This window comes from Chaetodon trifascialis, chromosome 12, assembly GCF_039877785.1.
Source record: "Chaetodon trifascialis isolate fChaTrf1 chromosome 12, fChaTrf1.hap1, whole genome shotgun sequence".
NCBI classification, from domain to species: domain Eukaryota; kingdom Metazoa; phylum Chordata; class Actinopteri; order Chaetodontiformes; family Chaetodontidae; genus Chaetodon; species Chaetodon trifascialis.
Genome location: NC_092067.1, coordinates 7,621,989 through 7,635,000, shown reverse-complemented (window position 1 = coordinate 7,635,000; position 13,012 = coordinate 7,621,989). Strand labels below are relative to the sequence as shown.

General features: G+C 40.2%; 1 protein-coding gene across 1 annotated transcript in view; it reads right to left on the bottom strand.

The window, feature by feature from the left end:
* Positions 1 to 11,362, bottom strand: part of wdfy2 (WD repeat and FYVE domain containing 2) — a 20,737-nt gene extending 9,375 nt beyond the window's left edge. The window contains exons 1-7 of the mRNA XM_070976031.1: positions 11,009 to 11,362; positions 9,249 to 9,316; positions 7,016 to 7,089; positions 5,681 to 5,735; positions 4,349 to 4,499; positions 2,968 to 3,080; positions 1,161 to 1,287 (exon numbers count right to left, since the gene is read on the bottom strand). Of these exons, the coding sequence (XP_070832132.1) occupies positions 1,161 to 1,287; positions 2,968 to 3,080; positions 4,349 to 4,499; positions 5,681 to 5,735; positions 7,016 to 7,089; positions 9,249 to 9,316; positions 11,009 to 11,145 (725 nt within the window). The 5' untranslated portion in view covers positions 11,146 to 11,362. The remainder of the gene's footprint in view (positions 1 to 1,160; positions 1,288 to 2,967; positions 3,081 to 4,348; positions 4,500 to 5,680; positions 5,736 to 7,015; positions 7,090 to 9,248; positions 9,317 to 11,008) is intronic.
* Between the last annotated feature and the right edge of the window lie 1,650 nt (positions 11,363 to 13,012).

Sequence of the window (13,012 nt, the reverse complement as noted above, 5' to 3'; positions counted from 1 at the left end):
CTCATATGTGAGACAGAGCGGTGGCACTGCTGTGGAACAGTCTCAAGGTTTTTTTCTTTAAAGTTATCTTCCAGTTGAATGACTTTGTTTATTGATGTCACTTAATCAACGACCATGATGAGCATTCAGGATGCCCATCTAATCAACCCAGATTCCTTAATGAATTCTCTCACCAATGTCACCATTTAACAGAGATAATATAGAAAACTGCTGCCTACTGACCTGCAATCAGATAGCACTTAAGTAAAGTTGAAAATAAAAACATGTAAGTTTGTGCTTCTTGTTTGCTGGAGCCTATTTAACATGTTTGGATGGATATTCATACTGTGGACAGTTTGTATGAATTATATGAAAAGTTAGAGAGACTAGGGGCCCTATGACTGCTGTGAAATACCAAGTTTTTAAAATCAAAGTCAAGGTGTTTTTATAGACTGCTCCGGCATGAAAAGAATCTCTTCAACCACTTTAAATTGGCTTTTTCTCAGTGTTTAATGTTTATTAGACTGATTTCTCCTTCTGTTAATCTGATGCCATTCAATTCAGACTTGCACCATGTTGGAAGTGTGGCAGAAATGTCTGTACGTCTGACCTAATGCAACCTTCACAGAAAGTTACTATAGATAAACAGAGTACTTTATGGATCCTCGAAGGGAAATTGCAGTGTTGCAGCAGCAAATCACATAAAACAAAACACCGAATTTACACTAAACTCACCTGAGGAAGGTAAGAAAAACGTTCTTTTAAAAACATAAACACATGCATAGAAACTACTGTATGAGCTAAAAAATAGAATAAGAATAAACTTGAATTTAGAAAAGATAGAGCTCTCATGCTGCAAATTAAAGTTGAATGCATGTGCATGTGCTATGACAACATGTAAAACCACCATCATATTTGCATAACAAAGTGCAGCTCTGAAAGAGGTCAAACTAATTTGCTTGATAGGCATTTTAATATTCCCTCAAAGGTAATTTGGTTCGCGACAAAAAATAAATAAATACAACACGTTTCCCATTCAATAAAACACTAAAATATATTAATACCACAGAAAAAGACAACAACAGTCTAACAGAACAAAACAGACAAGCGTACAACTTGTCGCTGTTGTCCATCCAGCTGAAGAAGAGACACATTCAAGAGGAGACATTTGTGACTCTTACTTGTGTCCTTGCAGTTCGATGGCGGTGCCTTTGCGTCCTCCGATGTCCCACATGATGATGGAGTGGTCTGAGCTGCCGGAGAACAGCACCCTCTGGACCGGGTCCCAACACAACGCCGTCACATTACCTGAAGCAAAGCACAACACACACACAAACACACATATATACAAACTTGTGAGACAAATACAGACAAACTACACAGCCTCACAAAGGTCAGTCCACAAGGACGTACATGACGCCAAGGTCAGTGCACAAACTATCATCACAGCTCTGGTGATGAGTCTAGTCAGAATTATTTATGATCTTCTGATCACGCTATCAAAAGTGATAAATTTAGGAACTGGGTTGGTGTCCCCGGGGCTGTCTTGCACTGGTTTTCATACAGCTTGTTTCATTTACTTTAAAAACTATATTTCTTCTGTAACTGATTCTATGTGTTGAGCCTAAAGGCTGATTTGTTGAAATGACAGTGTTAATCATGACTCTTATGACTTGACTTTTTACTGCTTTTCTGATATTTTAAATGACAGTCAGTGAATACCTGAATGCGACAGGGAAACCTTTCACTAAATTCAAGCTCCTGGCCCTGAAGTCATCTTGACACTAATTCAGATGTCACTTTATCCTTCAACACCAACCATCAAGCTTGTATCTAAAGACTTTAAATCCCATTAAAAACACTTGTAAATGACATTTTCACTGCCTCCTTTGTTGAATCAGATTCCACAGCGACAGCTGCAAAAGATTTTCTTGAACGCTGAAGATCATCAGGGACTTAAAGCTCTGAAAGTTACTCCTGAACTAGCTCAATAAATCTGCCACCTGCCTCCAAACTAGCATTAACTATTACATGAATTTAATGCAGCTGCTTACTGAATCTTGTTGGTTTATGTGACATTCCTCACAATATAAAATAAATTATTTAAGCATAAAGATTTAAGGTTCCTCTCTCTCTATTCCCTTTCCCTCCTGACCAAAGCTGTACCTGTTTCATTACTGGGTGTTAATTATCACATTTAAGTTGTATTGTTTTATTATTTGTTACAAACTGTGCAACATAGTTTTGAATAGGCAATTTTATGAATAATTACAACAAGTATTATAAAATTCAAGTTTCTGTGATTTGCATTCTGTAATAGCTCCTCTCATATCAGCACAAGAAACAAGCAGCCCATGAGGAACACCAGGAAAAGACACTGGCTCATTCTCACAAACAAATTTCTGCAAGAGATGTGAGTGTAAGAAAGCACAGAAGCAAAAATGACCTGGGCTTTGAGATGCAGCAGCAAGGCCATTTAGGTCATTTAGATTTGCACAGAGCACATCTGAACAGATATTGTGCAAAAAAACAAACAAACAAACAAAAAACAATCAATGCTTTTTTTTGTCTTTTTCAACAATGTCAGAGCTCATGTGTTGTACAATAAGCTGAGGCTGCAAGAATTCAGAGCTTCAGCAATGTGTGTGCTACATCTGCAGCGATCGCTTTGAATATGGATCAATCTGTTCATTCTATTGATTAACAGAATAATTGTTGCCAGAAAATCGTGAAAAATGTCCATCAAAACTTCCCTGAGCTCAGCGTGACACCTTGAAATGTTTTGTTTTGTCCAAACAGCGGTTCAAAACCAAGATATTCAAGATACTTTACTTACAATGATCAAGAGAATCAGCAAATGGATCAATCGTTTCAGCACTACTGTGTACAGAGTGCGTGTGTGTGTGTGTGTGTGTGTGTGTGTGTGTGTGTGTGTGTGTGTGTGTGTGTGTGTGTGTGTGTGTGTGTGTGTGTGTGTGTGTGTGGTACCAGTGTGTCCCTTGAAGGTGGTGACCAGGCTGCAGCTGTCCTGCTCCAGCTTCAGGATGGTCACCTGACCAGACTGGTCCCCTACAAAGGCGTGCCTGGTCTCCACATCAAACCTGGGTTAAGATTAAGGCCAAAGAAGAAGATACTGCAGAAAAACTACTGATGCATTCATTCTGATCTTTATCTAAAATTGCACAGCGCAGCGCAGTGAACCAATGGTTTTATGGGTGTGTAAACTATGAAATGTAAGATTTGAGTCAAAGCCCTTTGTAGAGTCAGCAAAGGAGTTCCAGTGTGTCAGTGGATGACTCTTGGCTCTTTCACTGGTCATTTAGTCAAAGTCCTCCTCTGACCTGGTTAAGTCACTACAGACCAAAATCATTACAACACTGTTCGCATTGTAGAAGAGAAAAACAACGACTGCAGAAGGAATAACCCGATTATCCCATCCAATCTAAATACTACTGTTTTAAAAAAAAAAAAATCAATACAAATCTAATTACAGGAATTGGAGTTTTCAATTTTCTTTCCCTCTCTGGGAACCTGAGATTATATATTTTCAGTCATTACCAGTGAGCACAGATTAGGTGATTTACAAATGAAAAGACAAAGACATCTACAGATCAGTGGTTTCCTTCTCCTCCCCAAACCAAACCACCAATCAAATATTAACAATACCTGGGAGTTGAGCTAAAAAAAATTTTTTTGAATGGTTCATTAAAATAACATCAAGTTTCCTCTCACATTTCAATGAATCCTGTGGTCCAAATAAGAAATGGTAAACGTTAAAACTTTCCCTAAGATGCCATAATTCTTAGACACAAAAAAACATCTGTAGTAATGTCATTTATCCCCGAGTCCAGTGTGCACTGCCTGCAATGGCTCGATGCTCCTCTGAGAGGACCCCCCCCCACACACACACAGTTTGAGAACCGCGCAGGTTAGCATGTAGAGGCTCACAGGAGACAGAGCAGTCTATAACAGCCGCATGGCAGGCTCATTGGTATGGATCAGTGTCGCTGCTGAGCACTCACAGCCTTTCATCTGGCCATTACAGAAACCTACTCAGACCGTTTCCTTGACAACAGCATGACTGATGCCTATTGTTAGCCCTTCCCATTAGTACAAACTAACTGGAAGCTAATCTCAATTGCCCTGTCTTATGTTTCTGTGGCCTTAAAATAGACTGTGTTGTCATAATAAAAGGCAGATGTTTTTCACAGTCTGAAGCACCAAAGATGGCTCGCCACTTCCAACTTGGTTACATCCACTGCACTCTATTTTGCAGGAAGCATGGCTGTCAAGTTCACTGAGCGCACTCTAAGGGCCAAGTAGTCGACAGCAAACAGAGCAGGAGGGGATGGGGGGCATTAAAGGATACTGTAATCCTGAAACCCAGGCGGCGGTACGATGCGTCCCCAGCTGCTGGCCACTCTCTGAGCAGTGCCAGGTGAAGTTTTTGTCCTGGCTGGTGCTCAGAAGCCACTCCATCTCCAGCACAAAAAGCACCACTGTCACTCTGCCCTGATGGGCTGCAGGCACACAAAAATGCACAGAAATCCAACACATGAGATCCAGTTTCACACTCACTTCAATCAGAGTGCAGGGGTCAACACAGAAATCTTAGGATGGTGTCAACAATTTCAAAACAGTGTATAATCAACACATTTAGTGTGCTGAAATTACACAGAAATGCACATTTAACAGAGGAAGGTGCTACAGCAGAGAATAAAGGTCCAGCACCTCCACCTTCTTTAAGGAAAGATCTGAGACATGCAGACATGCAGAGACAGTTGCTTTACATATTTGAAGTGTACAGTTTCACAGAACAAACAGCCACACAATGCATATCAGAAAAACACTCACATAAGTCAGATATAATATTACTCCACATTTGTCTAAGAATCCAGTTTTCCAGGCTTGTATGCGTGTTCATGTGATAAAAACATCTAATGCAGCTGAGGTTGCAGAGGAGGCATGTGGAGATCGATCAGTGGTGCTCAGGTCTTGTTATTTCTGAGTGAGTTATACTTAAAAGAAAGAAATGAATTATGAACACTGCCAGAGAACAAAGATTCCTCAGGCTGCAGACGTTTCAAAGCATTAAGTACACAGAGCTGAGCAGACTCTATTAGCAGTGAATGGCTCAGAAACTGCCTGGGTAATAAAACAGTAATAAATAATATGGTCCAGAGACTTTAGAGAACTGCAGAATCTGAGCAGAACGACAACTCTAAAAAACATGCTTTTAAACCTGTGAACCTATTAAGGGTCAATGAACAGCTCAATTACACCTTTCAGAGAGCCACTTGATGTCACGCATGAAGGTTTGCCACACAGGTGTCAGTACTACATTACAAGGTATCTGTTGGTATCAGACAGTTCCACTTTTGTCTTTTTAGTTCAAATACAAAGAAAATTAAAATACTTATTATATGGGCAAGGGCAATTCCAGGCTTTATTTTTTCTTCAATGGGAGCAAAAGGGGGCTCTATTCTATGAGATAATCTGAGTTTATTAGTGTCTTTTGTGTTACTGCCTCTAGGAGTAACATCGCTTACATACAGACTTTTTTCTGGTGCTTTCACCTGACACAATAATAACACAAACCAATAATGGTATCTTTTGGTTCTCTTCCACCCATGTGTGACACTAACTGACTCACACACCCACACACGCATGCACACACGCACAAGCTCACTTCCTCTCTTACCCTGGTAGGTGCGTGCTGGGGTCATCTTATTGTAGTCTTCTGACAGGATGAACTCCTGAAAGACAGGATATCAAGATCAATGTTCACACTGACTGGTCAATGACTAAATGAATCTATAAATGGCAAAAAGTATGTTCTAGTGTTTAAACATCAGTATGTACATAATAACACTTGAACATTACTTAAAAATGGGATTATAGTTGAAACATAGGCCTTCCTTCTGCAGGAAGACGATGGTTTTCCACCTTCACCTCAGAAACATGTAAATGCAAATTTGCAAAAAAAAAAAAAAAAAAAAAAAAACTGCAGGCCTGTGCAAATGGTAGTGAAAAGAAGAGGAACTGCTCAGATGCCACCACCCATAATAAAAGCACTTGTGGGAACTTGACATTTTAATGTTGTTCTGAGGTGGAAAATGATAGAAAATGTTCAGTTATGTTACTGCGCCAACAAATGACTCCCACTGTGAAATTCTCAAACAACAAAAACTGGAGGGTAAAAAAAAAAAAAAAGCACTGCATCTTGGAACAGACTGGACTGTGCAGTGTTGTTCAGTACAGGCCAGTCTGTTACAGCACAGGACAACTCCTCTCAGAATAAAACCACTCAAAACAAACAAGACCAGGGGTCTCACGAGCAGCCACTAGAGGCTACAATGTTCATTACAACACACTGGTTATTTTGTTGTTTTTAGGGCACTACAAGTAATGGGGGTGAAACTATGAGAAAGGCAACTGGGTCATTGAATTCAAAAGGGTGCAACCTCTGAGAAGCAAGACTGTGGTGCAGGAGGAAGGCCTGTGGAGCATCCGAGACATCAAAGTAGGTAAGTAGTTGCATTGCTATTGAAATCCAACCCCAATGAAAATGAAAGTGCTGATTCAAATCAGGGCGTATCTGACTAAAGACCACGTGAACCACAATTCTGTTCAATCTGATAATGACTGAGGTTCCACACCATCTCTGCACAAGAGGAAGGGTGAAATTTTGTTTTCCTCTCACCAAGTGACAGCTCACAGTGAGCTGACAAACCTCTCGTTCCAATTGAATAAACAAACTCACCAGACACATTCCTGTTGCACTGAAGAGCAGCCAACACTTTGACCAAAATATATACAATTACAGCTGCCTTCCACTTTATGCGCTAGAAGGCAGACGACAAATATCACAAGATCTCCTGTCAACATTCTGACGAAAACACAACGTGCAGGGATGACATGTATCCTTCAGGTGATTATTACTGAAACAGCAAGTAAAGCAAAGAGTCACTGAGGAAAAGACAGAAAGGCAAGAGGGCTGTGTGTGGAGGGGAAGCAGGCTGGTGGTTGGACTTACGCAGATACTTCCAGTGTCCATCCCCAAGGACAGCCTCCTGGTCTCTGGGTTAAAGGACATACAGGAGCACGGCGCTGAAGACATAAACACAGCCAAGACTAACAGTGAACATTCTGCCTGTATATGTGCATGCTATTATTAACGTTGCAGTCTAAGTGTATTGTTAAGCTAATTTCATTATCACTGATTTCTGCTCTGCTGAAGTACACGTCGTGGCGTTATCATCCACGCATTTTTGAAAGCCAATAGTGATATGAGAATTTTGGCAGTGAAACTACAGACAACAAATAATATGTCCCAATGCTTGACTGTTCAAAGGTCATTTCAGGGTCAAGGTGAGAGCTCTAGAAAAGCTACAGTAGCGACTGGAACCTGAGTTAACATTTTAACTGTTTGGCAACTATGCCCCAAAAAATGCTTTTAAAAAAATGTAATGACACTGATTAGAGGCAGACCAATACGGACTTTTCAGCCAGATACCAATAGTATTTCAGAGTTTTAAAAAAATGCACCCGCTGATATATCAAACTATGTAACGGAGACACTGTTTCTACACTCTGTCTGGTTCTAATGCTGCATGTGCTTCCTGAGTTCTGAATTCAATGTGCATCGCTGAGTTTGACAAGCGTCTCATATCTGATGTGTTCTAGACCACAAACATTGTTAAATCATCCATCAACTAGTCTGTGGTGTTGGTAGTGTACTGGAAGGCATTATTGTCAATGTGATCCACAACAACGACCACAGAGTTGAATTAACATCTCTCTGAAACAGCCAGCGGCACAGTGGTAACGTGGTTAGCAGGCTGGGTTAATTGCTGACTTGAAATTGCCCATGAATGGTTGTCTCTCAACCCGTGATCTACCCCACCTCTGACCCAGTGTCAGCTGGGATTGACTCCAGCCCCCCCCCCATCTCAAGAACACTTAAACATTCACAGCTTTGTAACAGTCATACACAGGTGGTTTGGTTAATCTGTCCACTCCCTGAGTGCTATTGCGCAGTACACAAAGCATCTCAAACAGCTTTACTCAACCAGATCAGATTTTGTTGTGTGTTGACAGTCAGCCGTGGTGCAGTTTGATTTAACATTTTCAGTGTTTTCTATGTTTATCTTGTGTATTTTAACAATGCTATTTTAAAATGGAACTGAACTTGTCTAATGTGTTGCTCCATATTTAAATATACTTCAATAGCAGCAAAAGTCATTAAGACAACAGTAGTTTTAGGTCAAATATATCAGAATCTGTATATTGTTTATATTGAGGGAGTCAACCGTTAAACCACTTTGGATAGCAGCATGCTGTGGCAATTTCCTGGATGTGAAGGCTGAGGTTTAGGAGACAAAAAATAATAAACATAGGACCAAAGTCCCTGCAACTTCAGAGAGTTACCAGAGTGCACAGCAAACATGAAAAACCTAAAATGAAGAAACTCACAACATGCACAGATGCCTGGAAAAACCTTTATTTCGTGAAAAACTTGATCAAAACTCTATACCTATACTATATGTTATCAAATTCAAGTAATCAAGTAAGTTCAGTCAAAACTGTGACTCAATTCTGATAAAAACTGAAAACAAATGTTATTTGCTGTATGTGGAAATCCTGAAAGTAGCATTACTGTGTCATCTTTTGCATTGTAAGTTACATTTTTCTACCAGTAAACTCAAATGTTAAGCATATGCAGCTTCTGGTACTGCTGTTGTAAGCTACAGATCTTGCTGATGGTAGCACGGGATTTCCTTCAGTTGCACAATGGGAGGGAAACAAGGACAAACAGTGTCACAGACGTGCAGCACTGCAGCACTAAAACGAGGAGAGTGAATGATCCTACAGGAGCTCAGACGTTGAATCTAATTTCAGGAGCAATTAAATTCCACACTTTCATGCCGTTCTGAGAAGTGAAGTCTGTGTAATCCATTATGTTCGTCATGATGAGGACAGAGCAAACAGAGGAAGAGTGAACAAAAACAGGAATGAACAACAGGCCTGTTCCCAGAAGTCGATGTCATCTGTACAACTCTGCTGATTAAAATGACACCCTCCTACATATTCATGACTTATTTGATTACACTGAGCAAGCCAATCAGTAAGATTATGCACAGTCACTGCCTTTGTTTTAAGATACTGCCTTAACATGAAGGCCATGAATCAAACAGATACAAACAGTTTACACACACAAAACATACACATACACACTTAAAGGCAAAAAAGCAAGCAAGGACACTTACATGACATTGTGTGGTAGACACTGGGCCAGTACTGACCGCTGTCTCTCTTCAGCCATACTCGAATAGTCCTGTGGGGTGAAACCATGACATTTTAGCCTCTGCATTACCAAGCGTCCTCATGGCATCTGAGGTGTAACACTAAATTCTTGATGTGCTACATTCTCCAGTCACTCTGGGCCGTTGGTACTAAGCAGGCCACACTTTCTCTTTGAAAAGTTTACTTTAAATCGTGGCCAAAAAGGAAAGACAGTCAATACACCACTTTCTCTGGGTTCATATCAGACTCACCACTCTATTGTTATACTTGTCACTGTTACATTCATCACTGTCCCTCATGCAATAGCAGCAGGGAGGAAATAAAATTACCTGAGACAATGGGGCATCGGTCATGAGCCACCTCCACTATAACATTTATAGTGCTATGAGTGATAATTAAATAATAACTACTGGAATAAGAATAATAATAATAAAAGTTAACTCTCCAACCTTTCTGGGTTGCTGCCTTATTGAATTGAGCCAGCTCATCACATTTAAGAAAAGATGAGCTTGTGTTGCAAATGTATAAATTCATCTGCTGCGATGAGTTGCCAGCAGCTCCCACTGTTCACATTTTCAACATTTTTTCCCGTAACAAATTTCAGGAGTGCGTTCCCGGAAGCAGTCCTGGATCAAGACTGCATCATGTAGCTCAGCAATTAAGGAAAACCTTGATGTAATGAAGTAATTGAGGTGAAACAGGCATTACAGGACACACAACCTTTGAACATGCAGAGGCTCACACCCACCCACGGGCACTCACAGATATAAACTCAATAGACTGGATGCACAAACAAGAAAAAGCAGACCCAAGCATGCACACACGGTTACACACGCACAGCTCTCAGGCAAATGTAAAACTGGGAAAGTGAGGGGAGTGTGTAAGATTTCGGTGGTTCTATTAGCAGAGTATGGCAGAAATGGAATATAATATTTGGGAGCATGTTTCCGTTTTAAAATGAGAATTGCTGTGTTGTCATTATCTTGGAATTAGCTCTTTAGAGAACGTGGTGGTCGTCCATAGACGACCATGTTTGTACAGTATCCCAGAACGGACAAACCAAACACCAGCACTAAGCATCTTTCATGTTTTTTACGTTTTTCTGCAGCCACCATAGGAGAGGGGTGAGGCGAGGGGCGAAGGGGCATCAAGTGGTGCAATCTGCAACCTCACCACTAGATGCCCCTAAATCCTGCACACATGAACCTTTGAAGCCTCTTCTTCTAACTAGAGCTCCATTTGGGGTTCACAATCCGAGGCTGTTAAACTTTGTCCTGAGAGGCAAACGCATGCTTTACTAGCTAACTCTCAGCGCCACACGAGTGAGTGAATGGGTTTCCGTTTGGTAGCTAGCTAGCTAAAATCAGCCACTATTAAAAATAGCCAGTATTGTCATTAACTTGCATGGTCAAATGACACATACATATAAATATATACAAATTAATATATAAAAAATATGGAATATATATTACTATGGCTGTGTGGCGTATATACACGCTCAAATTAAATGTTAGAGGATGTTTTTTTTGTTTGTTTCCTAGCATAACTACAAACCGTTGGACTGTTTTCACATACAAACACACAAACGTCTTGGAAATGATTAACTTGAACCAGACGGGCATGAGCTCAATCAATGACCCACCGCAGCGGGGACACTGTTGGGGTGACAAGAATACAGGTGACTGTTGTAAAATAAAGATTCGGAGGCTAATTGGTTGCTTACCTGTCCTCGGACACACTGATAACGCCGTCCTCCTTTGGGATGATGACCGCCGTGCTCACTACATCTTGAAAAGCCTCGATTTTGCTCAGCAGACATGGCTTCCGAGCCTGCGGTTGGGGCTGAATTTCGGCCGCCATAGGCTGGTGGTGCACAAACCTCCGTGTACGCTTCTGGCTCCGGGAAACATAACCCAACCCGTCCGACAGCTGAGCCTCGGCCAAGAGATGCTAGCTGGCTGTCAGCAGGTAGCACGCGGTGTTGTGACGGCAGCCAGAAATGCTGTCAGTCAGCTGATAACACGCACAGACACACAATCGCCGACATCCAGACACGAAGTATTTCCTCTGAACAAAATAAGACTTCCTGTTAAAGTTTTGTAATTATATTTTCAAAATAAAACAAAATAAAAGAAAATACAATTAATAGAAAATGTTTTGTCTCTAAACCCAAGATTAGATAACCTTTGTTAGAGCTCCCTCCAGAATCACCATAGACATAATACAGCTTTTGTTTGTGACATACATACTGTGAGTAGAAATAACCATGACCACTGGAACAGAATTTGGTGTGTAAAATAAATAAAATGTACAAAAAAGGGGGTGAAAAGAGGATTGGCCTTTTAATAGTTACTAACTAATTTCCCAATGATTTACAGGCACATTAAAAGTCATTAAAAACTTTTGGATTCACTGGTTGTGGAAATTGCTCCTCCAGATTGATGCTCACTTTGTCTTTATAGTTACCTCTTCACCTCATCAGGAAAAGGAAGACCTCTCCTAAGGATTGCTTGCCCCCTAATAAAAGCCAGCATCTGGATGAAAATCTATTTACAGTACAACTTTCCATTATTTACTACTGCAGACTTGGGATACAACTCAAATGCAAATAACGGATGACTGAAAGTAAGAAACCTGTGATACCACAGTTGATTATTTAATTCACATTTCTAGCTGCATCGGTCATTTATTAAAAAGACGGTCACTAATTTTTAGGGCATTTTATATCTACTGACATAACTTGATGACTTACTAGAAAGCCAGATTATTGTGACACTTAATTAACATCCTGTTGACATTTGGAAAGTCAGAAACCATCATTAGTAATGTCATTACAAATTTAGAAGTTCAGTTGTCAAAAACAGTACGCACTGATGCACTAGAGTGTATTCAAACAGCACAATGGGAGCTTTACCATTTGAAAATGGATTGAAAAGAACTCCCACCTTGAAGATCTATCCCCTCTATTCTACTATTCTGTACATCTTTACTGTTGTACGTGTTGATGATGGAGTTACAGTTCCCAAGACTCAATGTATGAGTCATAGAGTAGCAGCTGTGAAAGTACTCAACTTACTGTGTTCAGTATCACGAATACGACATACATTGAGCGGAAACTGAGTTTAGGAGCTTTTGTGCTGACGACAAACAGTATAAAATCTTTTCGAGGTTATTGTTGGTAACTTCACACATGTCACTGAAAGGCCAAGACAATAATCAAGGCTCCTTTGAGAACAAAACATTAAACTTCCGGTTATGACTTTCATACAAAAACACTTCTGGCGATCCTATGCTTTGATAACATTTTTGATCCAAGCAAAGTATTGTCGTGATACAAATACTTATAACATATTTGGGTGTTAGGTGTAGTGTGTTAACATCGACAAACACAACAATGAGACGCATCGTCCGAAAACACCACAAGTATAAGTTGCCTGCCTTGTTTGTGCTGTTTACAAAAAGTCGTGAAACACAAGGGCAATTATTTCCGCTCACAATTTGTCTGGACTTCAGAATAATGGCTCAAAACAAGTAAGATAAGTAAAAGTAAGTTATGTGAAAAACTATTTTGAGTTGTTTGAGGATTTTTTTAAGGTCAACATTTTTGGAGCAACAATAGTAGAATGTAGTAAGAAAGGTTTGATGAGAGTATTATCAGCAGAAAAAACTTGCTGTATCAAAGTATCAAGTGCTTATAATGACATAATGACATGATTTAGAGGATTGT